General features: G+C 35.2%; 1 protein-coding gene across 23 annotated transcripts; it reads left to right on the top strand.

The window, feature by feature from the left end:
* Window positions 1–4,760: 4,760 nt before the first annotated feature.
* LOC110921338 lies at window positions 4,761–9,655 on the top strand. 23 transcript variants are annotated; one of them, XM_035986838.1, is made up of 12 exons: window positions 4,766–4,979; window positions 5,146–5,219; window positions 5,298–5,317; window positions 5,401–5,479; window positions 5,578–5,668; window positions 5,746–5,805; window positions 6,140–6,199; window positions 6,882–7,113; window positions 7,192–7,245; window positions 7,447–7,524; window positions 7,891–7,995; window positions 9,236–9,655. In XM_035986838.1, the coding sequence occupies exons 6-12, from the start codon at window positions 5,770–5,772 to the stop codon at window positions 9,289–9,291; spliced, it is 621 nt and encodes a 206-aa protein (XP_035842731.1). In that variant the 5' UTR covers window positions 4,766–4,979; window positions 5,146–5,219; window positions 5,298–5,317; window positions 5,401–5,479; window positions 5,578–5,668; window positions 5,746–5,769; the 3' UTR covers window positions 9,292–9,655. The 23 variants fall into 23 exon arrangements, 15 of the variants coding, with proteins under 15 accessions (XP_035842732.1, XP_035842731.1, XP_035842730.1 ...); XM_022165639.2 differs by having other exon boundaries at window positions 4,772–4,979; window positions 5,573–5,668; XM_035986839.1 differs by lacking the exon at window positions 5,298–5,317 and having other exon boundaries at window positions 4,761–4,979; window positions 5,578–5,648.
* Window positions 9,656–10,981: the final 1,326 nt, after the last annotated feature.

The raw sequence follows: 10,981 nt of genomic DNA, 5'->3' as shown, positions 1-10,981 counted from the left end.
TTATGTCTATTGCTTGTATTAACATATCATGTGTTGCAAGAATTATTGATGGTTTTGAAAGTGTTGGATAATAGTGTTTGATGACTTAAAGGGGTGTTAATGATCGGTTTAGAACTTCAGATTGGACCCCGAATGAGACTAGACCCGAGTCGAAGTTGAACTGGAACCGAAAAACAACGAAACAAAAAACTAGGCTGATGTAAACTGGTTTGGTTTAGAATCCCAATTTGAGCCCCAAACTTGGGAGATAACTAACTGCATACTTTGGTTTGTTTTAATTTAAAAAACTACAAGTTGATATGAAACAAAGTCAAAAGTTAGGGGACTATATGTGAAACAACTAGTTGGATGCCCCGCCCGCGTTGCGGGGTGCTAAGCCGAATATTTCTTAGTTTAATAACATGTACGCATGTATTTTAGTTACTTGTGCATACTACTCATAAAACGATTCAAAAAAATTACATCAACTCAACTAATTAAATCAAAACACTGCCATAGTTTTGCTAAAAAAAAGATGGCATGCCTAAGCTGGGTGCAAAATAGTAAATTGACATAAACCATGAGTGAGTGTCAGACACCTACTTGACAAAAAAGTTAAATTGAGTCAACCAAGTAAAATAAAAACTATTATAGTTTTGAAAAAAAAAACTAAAACAATGGGAAGAATATAGAGCAAACTCATAATTTTAAACTGAGGGCAAATTCATAATTTTTAGCTAGGGGGCAAAACCAGAATTTTTTTTTGAACTGGGGCAAAATCGTAGTTTTTAGCTGAGGACAAAAGCATAAATTTATTTTGAACTGAGTGTAAAAACGTAATTTTTAACTGAGGACGAAATCGTAATTTTTAAAAGGGGCAATTATAATTATATTATATTATATACTAGCATTAAAAAAATAGGGCAGCCGCCCATTTTCCACCAATTGGGTGGCAGAACTACTGCCGCCTAAGTAAATGTATATGTAAGTAAATTGGAGAAAATAAAACATTTAAAATTAGAAACAGTGATGAGACTTTAAAGGGTCAAGATTTGTCTCTCCGGCTTGGTCCAACCACATGATCATTTCACATCTATCTATCTGGGTATAAAAATGAACGTATCGACTAATTGTACATTCTTTATCCTCGGCTTGGTCCAACCACGAGTTGCATTGTAATAATTGTATTTTATCATGTGATTATTGTCGACATTGTATTGTTGAGAAACTCCAATCCTTCTATTGTTAAGAAATCTTTTTCATATTTTGAATTTTTGATACAAAATGGCTTAAGTGATGTATAACCATTCGTCGTTTAATAAAATGGGGTATGCAAAATTTCTAATAACTACCCGTGTTTGCACACAGGGTTTTCTACTAGTACCTTATTATTAATTAACTATTTATAGGAATACAATGACAATGATTAGAAAGAAAACCTATTATAACCATATCTTCTAACTGTAAGATGTATGATTACAAATAAACCCTAAAGATTATATTATATCCAGTCATCTGCATTTGGAGCGAAAGGATATCAGATGCTAATGGTGGAGTGAAATACAATGAATATATAAATACATAAACATTAAGAAAACTTTGTGGTGGCAAAAGGCAGAGTTCATTACAAGTCTTGAGTAGCGACGGTAAGAGACACGAAAATAAAGCTATAGTGACATGAGTATGATTGTGGTGGCACGTGGAAAGAAAATTAACATAATATCTCTCTATGTGTGTGTAATGCATCCCATGTAGGAAGAGAGCCAACGACTAGTGGTGCACACAAAACCCGACCCGGACCTGAGAAAAAGAACCCGGAATCGTAGGGATACAGTCTCGCAAGGTCGGATTATTGAAAGATGATTAAGTAAGTTATTAATGCGAAAAGTGACAGGCCCCCTTCCAGGCTGCGTTACCCTCAATCCTTTGGTCTGAGTCAGCAGGGATACAGTCCTCGCAGGGTTGGTTTAAAGTTTTAATACCAGTTTATAAATAAGGGATTCAAGCGGTTTCTTACTCTCAGTCGGGCCAGTCATTCCCGACCAATCCATGGAGTAGTACTAAGCTTGAACCAGGTTCTCGCAGGATCTATACACTGAACGAGACATAGAATTAACCAACCACCCTTCTAACCCCCTTCCAAGTAGCTAACTCGCTTTATATAGACCATAAAGACACGGATATGTAAATCAACAACATATGAAGAATGGTAAGATAAATTCGCCTTCAATATAAAAAAAACTACTTATTAAAGTCATTAATACATACCCAATTAAAAAGAAGCCAAAGATTGAAAATTAAAAAGAAATACATAAAAAATTTGATTTCACCAAGTGATGTAAGAGTATAGTCAAGCATGACATTTGTTTGATAAGAACTCTTACGATCGATCTTGGATCCCGAGATTACTACACACTCTAAATGATGGAACATGGATGATGGTGGTGAATGATGGTGTTGTAGTGGTGGTGGAGTGATGGCAAGTGGGAGAGAAGTGGTTTGCCAAGGGATAGTTTGGAATGAAATCAATCACCCCTACTCAGGGGAGGAGCTTAAAGGAGGCGCCTCGGCCCGTGCGGTTTTTTCGCCCAGTAGTGTTAAATTTCAGGTTTTCGAGAATTTTTTTAAATGTGTATTGGTTCGGCCCAGGCTGATTTTATCTCCAAAAAACATTGGGCCCATGCTGAGTTTTAGGTCAAGATCCGTCACTGCCCCTACTTATGGCTGAAAATCAGACGTCCAACACAGCCCGTGCCCGCCTGATACGGCCCCGTGGCCAATTAGTCTCTCTCCTCTTTATTAACTGCAGTGTCAGACTTTGTACTAATTACTAGACCAGTTTATCGAGTATATAATTACCAGACCAGTTTATCGAGTATATAATTACCATAATAGACTATCATCCGAAGTACCTTGCTACTCTATGACCTTACCTGTTTATATATTAAAAAAACTTATTCTTTCATATTATTTCTTAATCTATGCTTTTAACATAACCACGTGTAAGTATTCTAATTCTAGATGTCTTTTTGGTACTTGAATATTTCTTTTTGGTCCATCTCATCATCATTAAACCCTTAGACAAATAATATATATTTACTATGATTTATACATGTGTGTGATTACCATTATTGTCGGTTGGGGTTGTGTCTAGGGCTTCATGTAGTTCTCCGCCTTCATGGTTAACCTATGTGCTCTATTATTTCGTTCTTTTCATGTTATATGTTACTTCTAAGGCTACACGGTATGCAGACGGGATGAAGATGGAGGACGGAGCTCGACGGGGGTGGGCGGCATGGTGTTGGCTCCGGTGACGGACCGGGGGCCCACCTGGAGGATCGTCCTGAACGGCGAAGAATGGACGTTGAAGACGGGGACGGAGCTCAGGACGCAGGGGACGGCATGGTGTTTGCTGCGGCGCCGGACCTCGACGGTGTGGGGACGTCCCCATACCGTGTAGCCTAACGGGTTCCAATCATTGGTAGATATTTGATTTAGAAACAAAGATGATTTACATATTTAAAATTTAAAATTGATATTGAAAGTGTGTTGTTGTTGACGGTTTTATTTTTATTATTATTATTAAATGGGAAGGCCATGACTTTTGTAAATGATTTTAAATCAGACTTCATGATTTCAGGTCATAGAGTCTTTGAATCTCGAAGTGAAAATAAAGCTTACTTAATCAAATCGGTTTTGGTCTTTAATTTATGTGCTCATTACTTTTATATAACTATATGCTCTGTGGTTGCTGTTCAGTTTGCTGCTATGGTTAGTACATTTAAGAATACAACTAACAAAAGTATTTATAAAGTAAGTTATATGCATTTTAGAAACGTAATTGTTATTCCACCATTTACTTTCTTCTATTCAATATACATACAACAGGTTTTAATGTAATTTATCACACTTACATTCACATTCACTTCGTCATCAAGATCAGTGTCAATTTCATAAGGTACATTGTCATCTCCTGCAGTAGCAGCAGAAGATGGACATGTGCCTCCTGGGGCTGTTTGTGTTGCTAACTTGTAAAGTTTCAATTTTTCTTTTGTCAGATACCGATGTTTATATACCCCTTTTCCGATGGATATTCAATTGGAAACTCTTAGGTTCGTTACAACTTTATTTCAGATTTATGCTTTAATTTCAAGGTTTGTTACAACCTGCGTCCAATGCATACATGTATACTTTTTATTTTGACTCATTTATATGAGATTATAAGAGGTTTGCTCATCAGATCCTTTAAGTGTAACCATGATGAAAACTTGGCGTTGAACAGCCAAATTCGACTTAGTCAATGTTTTTTCATCTATAATATGTTTCGACTTGGTCAATACTTCTCATCTATTATATGTTTCGACGTAAACGTAGTTCGAAAACGAATCGCGTCCATCGCCGTGACGGGTAACTAGTTTAAAATAAAAAGAAAGAAATAGTGCAATGAAAGTTTCAACTAAATAAATGTTATTATAAAAAATTGAAAAATAGATTCCGAAATAGGGATAGGGTCAAAAATTATGTAGTCTATTATATGTATTGTTTTCGATGGATGATGAATAGTAACTTTACTTTTATAATAATATATAGTTTTTTATTATTTTATTATTTAATATATTCTAATATAATAGTTTATTATTATGTTTACTTTTAATAACATCTATATATATAATATATGAATAAAGTTTGGGACACGTGTCACTTTGTGGTGCAACTTCAATAGGGTTTTGGCGGGAAAATGTGGGAGACATGTTATTTCTACACGGGATCCAGATGGAGATAACCATACCCGCAAATATGACCCGGAGTATAAATCATGTAAGAATCCATCATCCTTTCACCCTATGTTTCAGAAACCCTAATCTCCTTCGCCTCCATCGTTTGTTCTTTCATCATCAGTCATCGATATCAAATCACCATTCTTTTGTAAACCCTAACCTTCCTTCCCCTTCATCATGAATCATCATTCTCTTCTCTTCTCCAATGGTTAAACAAACCAGGTACCACTTCCGATTACAATAACAATCTAAATGGTATCACTTTTGTTCCTAACAACAATTGGAACATCATTGGGTCTTTCGATTTCTAGGGGATATTGGTGTAATCCAGTCAGGTTTATCTTTCGATCCTGATTTCTAAGTGTATTTTGTGTTTGTGAATATGTAGATAGGGTTTCCATTTCCTCATTTCAATCCGATTTCAAATCTCAGAAACCCTATGCAATCCGAAGATATCTTTAGGTGATTTCCTTTTGTGAAATTTATACTTTCATTGTATTATGATTCTTCATTCTAATATTTTTTATTTGATTAATTTAGGGTTTGATTAGGGTTTCGCGGTACACAATCATCCATCCTTGATGACACTTTATTATTTACATTTATATTATTTTGATATTTTTTCTTTGTATGATCTGTGTAGGATTGTTTTCGAAGCCCTAGATATTGCATACATCGTCCTTCTCGATGAAGCCTCTTAAATCTAAACATTCAAGCATCAGGTATACTCTTTCATTTTCTGTTTTCGCTTTCATATGTTGTAGTTGTTGCAATAAGGGTTTATAAGAATTCAAGATACCTTTGTTGTTTTGTAGTCTAGGGTTCCGGTGGTAGAACTCAAGCAGATCGGTGGAAATAAAGACGAGTTCCCAGGTGTAGATGGTGGTTGAGGTAGGCCCCGAGAAACAGAGGTATCTCCGACGACCTTCTTTTGATTTTATTAGGTCATGCGCTTTAGTTCTTGAATCCGATTTTTGTTGATCTAAAGTTGCAGATCTAGGGTTTAACTTTCATGTGTGGATTTTTTAACTCTAAAGTTGCTTCTGAGGTTTGTTTCTAACTTTCTTTCATTTGAGAAATTTATTTGGGTTTGTTGTTGTTAGGTAGCTGGATGCCCATTCGTTGAACTTTTGGCGAGTTGGGTCACTGGTTTAAACTTATCATTTAAGTAAAAGAGTGGTCCACTTGACCACGGAATTAGGGCACTTACTATCAGACAAAGGAATAGAAGTTTGTGATTATTAAAAAACCGCCGCTAAAGTGTTATAGAGATTATAGAATAGTAGAGTTCTCATGTGTAATGTTTTGAGTGTTGTGTGGTGTACATGGGGGTCTATAATGACAATATGTTCATTTTTAAGTAATTCTACTATGGATTTCAGGGGATCCATCTGCAATTTCTTCCATTTGTTGTGCTGCCTCTGCCCTTTAGTATCCTGCAGGTATGCTCGATTAATATTTTCCGTTAATTTAGTTGATATATTATTAGATCATGTTTAAAAATAACACGCCTCGAAAGGTTCAGAAGTTATCTTAGCATTAGTGTTAGAATCGATGGAATTTTGTTTGAAGTCGTGTGGTTCTAAAGCGAGTGCATTGGAAGAGTTATCAAAGGCTATAAAATTGGCCCCTACAAGAAGGGACTTTATTGAAAGTGGTCGTTTGTTATTGGCGCAACTTTTATCTCCAACGGGTCATATGGGGTTAAGCTGGTCAAAAGTGCAAAAAGGTGCCTTGGTTTTTTCATATACTTAAAACCTTCTAAATTACTCATTATAAAAGCTTAACTACTCTTTTAACAATATAGTTTTATGAACTATATGTAAAATTAGTGAGTGGAGAAAAATGGTAGTGTGGGATAGTGTATTTCAAATTTAAAGTCTAGAAGTGGTAGATTCGTTATCAGAACTCAAGACACCTAATAGCCTTTTCTCTTAATTTCAAAATGTACTGAATAAAGTTCATGTTGTGTTGGCAGGTAACAAGTGTTAGTTGTCATCGAAAAGATTAACTGTATGATAATCTCACCAGTGGATGGATCAGTACACATTTGGAAAGCCTGAGCATTAAAAACCTGCAATTGCAAAGCCTGAGCATTATCTGTTTCTGATGATTTTTTTACAGTTTGCGATTACAGCAGCAATCATCACTGTGTGCACAATGGGCACACTGTTTCAGTACAGTGATAAAACATTGGTGTTTGTCTATTTCTTTCTGTTTGGGCTCAGTGGCATAATGCTATTGTCCCTGATCTCTACTTTTTCACACGAGCAAAATCGGCTATGGCAGTTGGAACTCTTACTTTTCTTGGAGCCTTTTTCCCTTATTATAAGGTCAATGACGAAGCTGTTTCTATGTAAGTTACTGATATATAATATTAATCAATGAATGATGCAGTTATGTTTTATGATGATAATGGGAATTTGGATCCAAGGGTTAGTGAGCAAGAAATCAAGGAGGAATTTCGCATCTTCGGTGTTATCCGCAAGTAAGCGTGGAGATTTTGTATTCAATTTTTGAAGTTTAAGTTGTTAATTAAGTTCTGTTTGGTGTAAGTTGTTATTGTTGATTAGTGTGGGAGATCACTTGTGAGGTTATCTTGAAGGGAACTGTTAAGATTTGATTATTGATCACTATTTAATTTTTTGGACCTTCTTCTTCCCTTTTTTGTTTTGACTTTGACAAACAGACAAGAAAATAACCAGTGCCAAACTGTCACTATGGTCAGAAATAGCTCCAGTAATACCGCCAGCAAGCCTATCTGTTAGTAAGTTTCTAAACCTCAAGTTAATCAATTCGGTTTAAAGTTTTTTTTCGTCAATGCGCTGCAACCCTTTTGAATAGCACTATTTGATATTCAGTTTATTCGGTTTAATCAGTTTGAAACCGAATAATGAACACTCGTAGTTGTTGCCAATGAAAGCTGCGATTGTTCGGAAACCAGGGGAGCCGCTTGTGATACTACTACTATTCTATGCGTTTATCTAACATAAAAAAGTATACTTTTACCAGGTGTAATTCATTAACAGCTAATTTATATCATCTTAAGCCCTTCGTGAATTCATCTAAAGCAAGAAACAAAAAACTCACCATACTTTTCAACAATCCTGACTTTGTTTTTCTTTGTTTGCAGATAACATTTGCAAGAGTATAATGTTTGCCTGTGCTACATGTAGAATACAACTTCAAATGCAAGTTTGTGCTAGAAAAGTGAGAGAAACTGCCACTTTTATTGCAGGTACCGACATTCCTTTGAAATATTGTTTAGATGTTCAAATTTCTCTAGACTAGACCTAGGTTTCTCTGTTTTTGTTTTCATGCAGAGTTAGGGGTGGCTAATGGGTGAAAAGGGTAATTTAATAGTATGGTTGAAACGAGCGATTCAGTTAGATCAGGCTTGGCTTACTTTCTAACGGCTTTTTAAATGCTAAAAATAAGTAATTTGTAAATGATGGTTACAAAAACTATCATTACAAAGTTAATTTTAATGTTCTCTTACAAAAATTCTGCGTTCCTATATAGAAATTTTAAGATTCCAAGCTGTGACAAAGCTTGAGATTTCCGACCGGGGAGGCGGAAGTCACTGGACCTAAAAATTTCTATAAAACCGGGGGTCATAAACGTATATACTAAAAAAATTCTATACGAAAACTAAATACTCTCCACTACTGAGCGAAATGTTCTGGGGTCGGCCGCCCCCTCCCGCCCTTTAAAAGCTTCGCCCATGATTCCAAGATCGACTTCATGCTCATGCTTACATTCACAAAGCAGCCACTGGAGCTATAAGGTGAAGCTTCTGGGGTCGGCTTTTGAAAAAAGAAGTCAAAATAGTTGACGATAATGCCAGTTCATTAATTTGACATGTTACCAAGTCAGATTACCTTAAATCTAAAATTTTGAAAGGTACCTTAAGTCATTTTCTAAAAGAAAACTTCGATGATTTTTCACTGCCTGGTTACCAATGGGTTACCTTTTCAAAAAATTAACCTATCTAAATCATATTCTGTTTTGTTGACATGGAAATCTTTGGTTTTTAAAATCTTTGGTTTTTAAGAAATAGGTATTTGTGTCCATAAATATTTGATATTTGTATCTAAAATGTTAACTTTGTTTAATTTTTTGTGATCCAGTTTGCGAAATCAAGTTTCTTATTTAATAAATAAATTAGTATTATACTTTTGTGTAGACAATTATTATAATATAAAAGGTTTGATCAAATAAAAGGTTTACAGGTAACATTTATTTGTAAATATGGATATAAAAAAAACTTAAATTCTTTGATCATATGCAGATATAAAAAGTGAAACTTTCTAATCTGAAGTCATACATCAAGAATAGGAAGATTTCAAGGCTACAATTATTTATGTCCCACATTGCTCACATTACTAAACATCATATATTTCCTTCTTTATTAAAGCCATGATAGCTGCACTCAAATAAATAAACCATGATTTACATGTTTGTTCATTTGACTATAGTAATTTGGGGACATTTGTCAAATGGGTCAAAGTTATCACTTCCACAAAAACATTAGCATCCAAGACGTATAAATTGTACATACAGATGCAGGAATCCCGATGGAGCACATGGAAAGTAGATGGAGATTTGGATCTTGATATCCACATGGAGAGTTGGAGCTTAATGTCTACTTGTTTAGTGCTATAGGTTCTATGCGCTCTCTATGACTTGGTGTAATCTATTCCTAATATCTTATATTTGTGGATCATATGTATAAGTAGAAAAGTAATTACAAAATAGGGTGTAGATGAGGTTAGCCGACCCGCTATATAATTTAAGATGTCTCGAGCTAGACTCATTTAGAGCTTCATTTTTAAAGCTCAAGTTTGATTTGTAATATAATATAATAATTTTTTCAAATTTGAGTTTGACGTGGACTAGATTTGTTTATTATTTATTAATATTTAGAATTATTATATTTAAATGCATTAGTTATTACTTTTACGTATGTTTAGAATTATAAGTAGGTTAAAACTCGTGTATTATTAAAAGTTGCCGGTGTACATATTAGTCATATTATTTTCACATGTTATCCATCCTCTTAGAGATTAGATTGTCTCTTCACTCTTATCTATCAAAAAACAAAACCATAAAGCAGACGTACCCGCTGCAACGTGCAGGCATTCTCACTAGCAAGTGAGATTTCTTTTTATTTGAAGTTTGATTTATCTTAATTATATGTATGCAGCTTTTACACTTCCTTTCAATGTTTACTGAAAGCCTAATACTTGGTTTGTTCCACATATACATCTTCCATTGTGTGTAACCGAATCCCATTCAACATGCTGAATTCAATATGATCAAATTAGGTGAAGCAAGAGACGAGAAGCCAAAGAAAGCGCAATGCCGCAATATGAACTTGTATTAGTCTCTGCTCTTCAATGGGTAATTTATTAATCACATCTCTGAACCTGTATCATTTTTTTAGTAATTCAAACTAACAGGCGGGTTGACGGGTTTGGGTTAACAGATAATCTATGAACCCGAAGGCAGCAGATTTATTACTCGAACACTCTTAACATCAAGTAACCAGAAAACTACACGTGTGTCTAATCGAGTAAAACGGGTTGGCGAGTTCTAAACTGGTGGTAATGAAGTTGTAAATGTGTTGGGGGCTTGCCTTATGATATATATATTTTTTATATTCTAAATTTAAACGGGTTGATGGGTAGCCGTGTTTAATTGTACGCTTAAACACATCAACCCGACACCCCATGTTTAATAAAAGGGTTAAATGTATCAACCAAACACAACTTTTTTATCTAACATGTTAGACATGACAACCCAAAAGCTAATAAATTTTGTGTCTTATCCGTATCATGTTTCGGGTCATCCTTAAATTTATGTAATCAAAAGCAAATGCCCGGTGTGCCTAGGGGCTTAGGCGAGGCGAGGGTTGGCGCCTTGACTAGACACAAGGCGACCTTTGTGATCAGGCGCAAGTGATGAGAGCATCTTGGTCTAGGGACAATATAGGTGGGGCGAGCACCATGGTTCTATACTTCTGTCTAGGCGCATTACATGCCAAAATTAAACCAATCCCATAAAAAATTGAACTAGACCAACCTCATGTAGTTAGCCATAGATAATAGACATACCAATGCTAAGTCTAAGCTGCTCGACTCTTTCTAATTATTGGTTGATTTTTTTGTTCAAAACTTATTTCTCCACATAATTACCAACGTTTTTCTTATGTGATTTATAAA

This window comes from Helianthus annuus, chromosome 17, assembly GCF_002127325.2.
Source record: "Helianthus annuus cultivar XRQ/B chromosome 17, HanXRQr2.0-SUNRISE, whole genome shotgun sequence".
In the NCBI taxonomy this organism is placed as follows: domain Eukaryota; kingdom Viridiplantae; phylum Streptophyta; class Magnoliopsida; order Asterales; family Asteraceae; genus Helianthus; species Helianthus annuus.
This window is presented reverse-complemented; position numbering and strand designations above follow the sequence as displayed.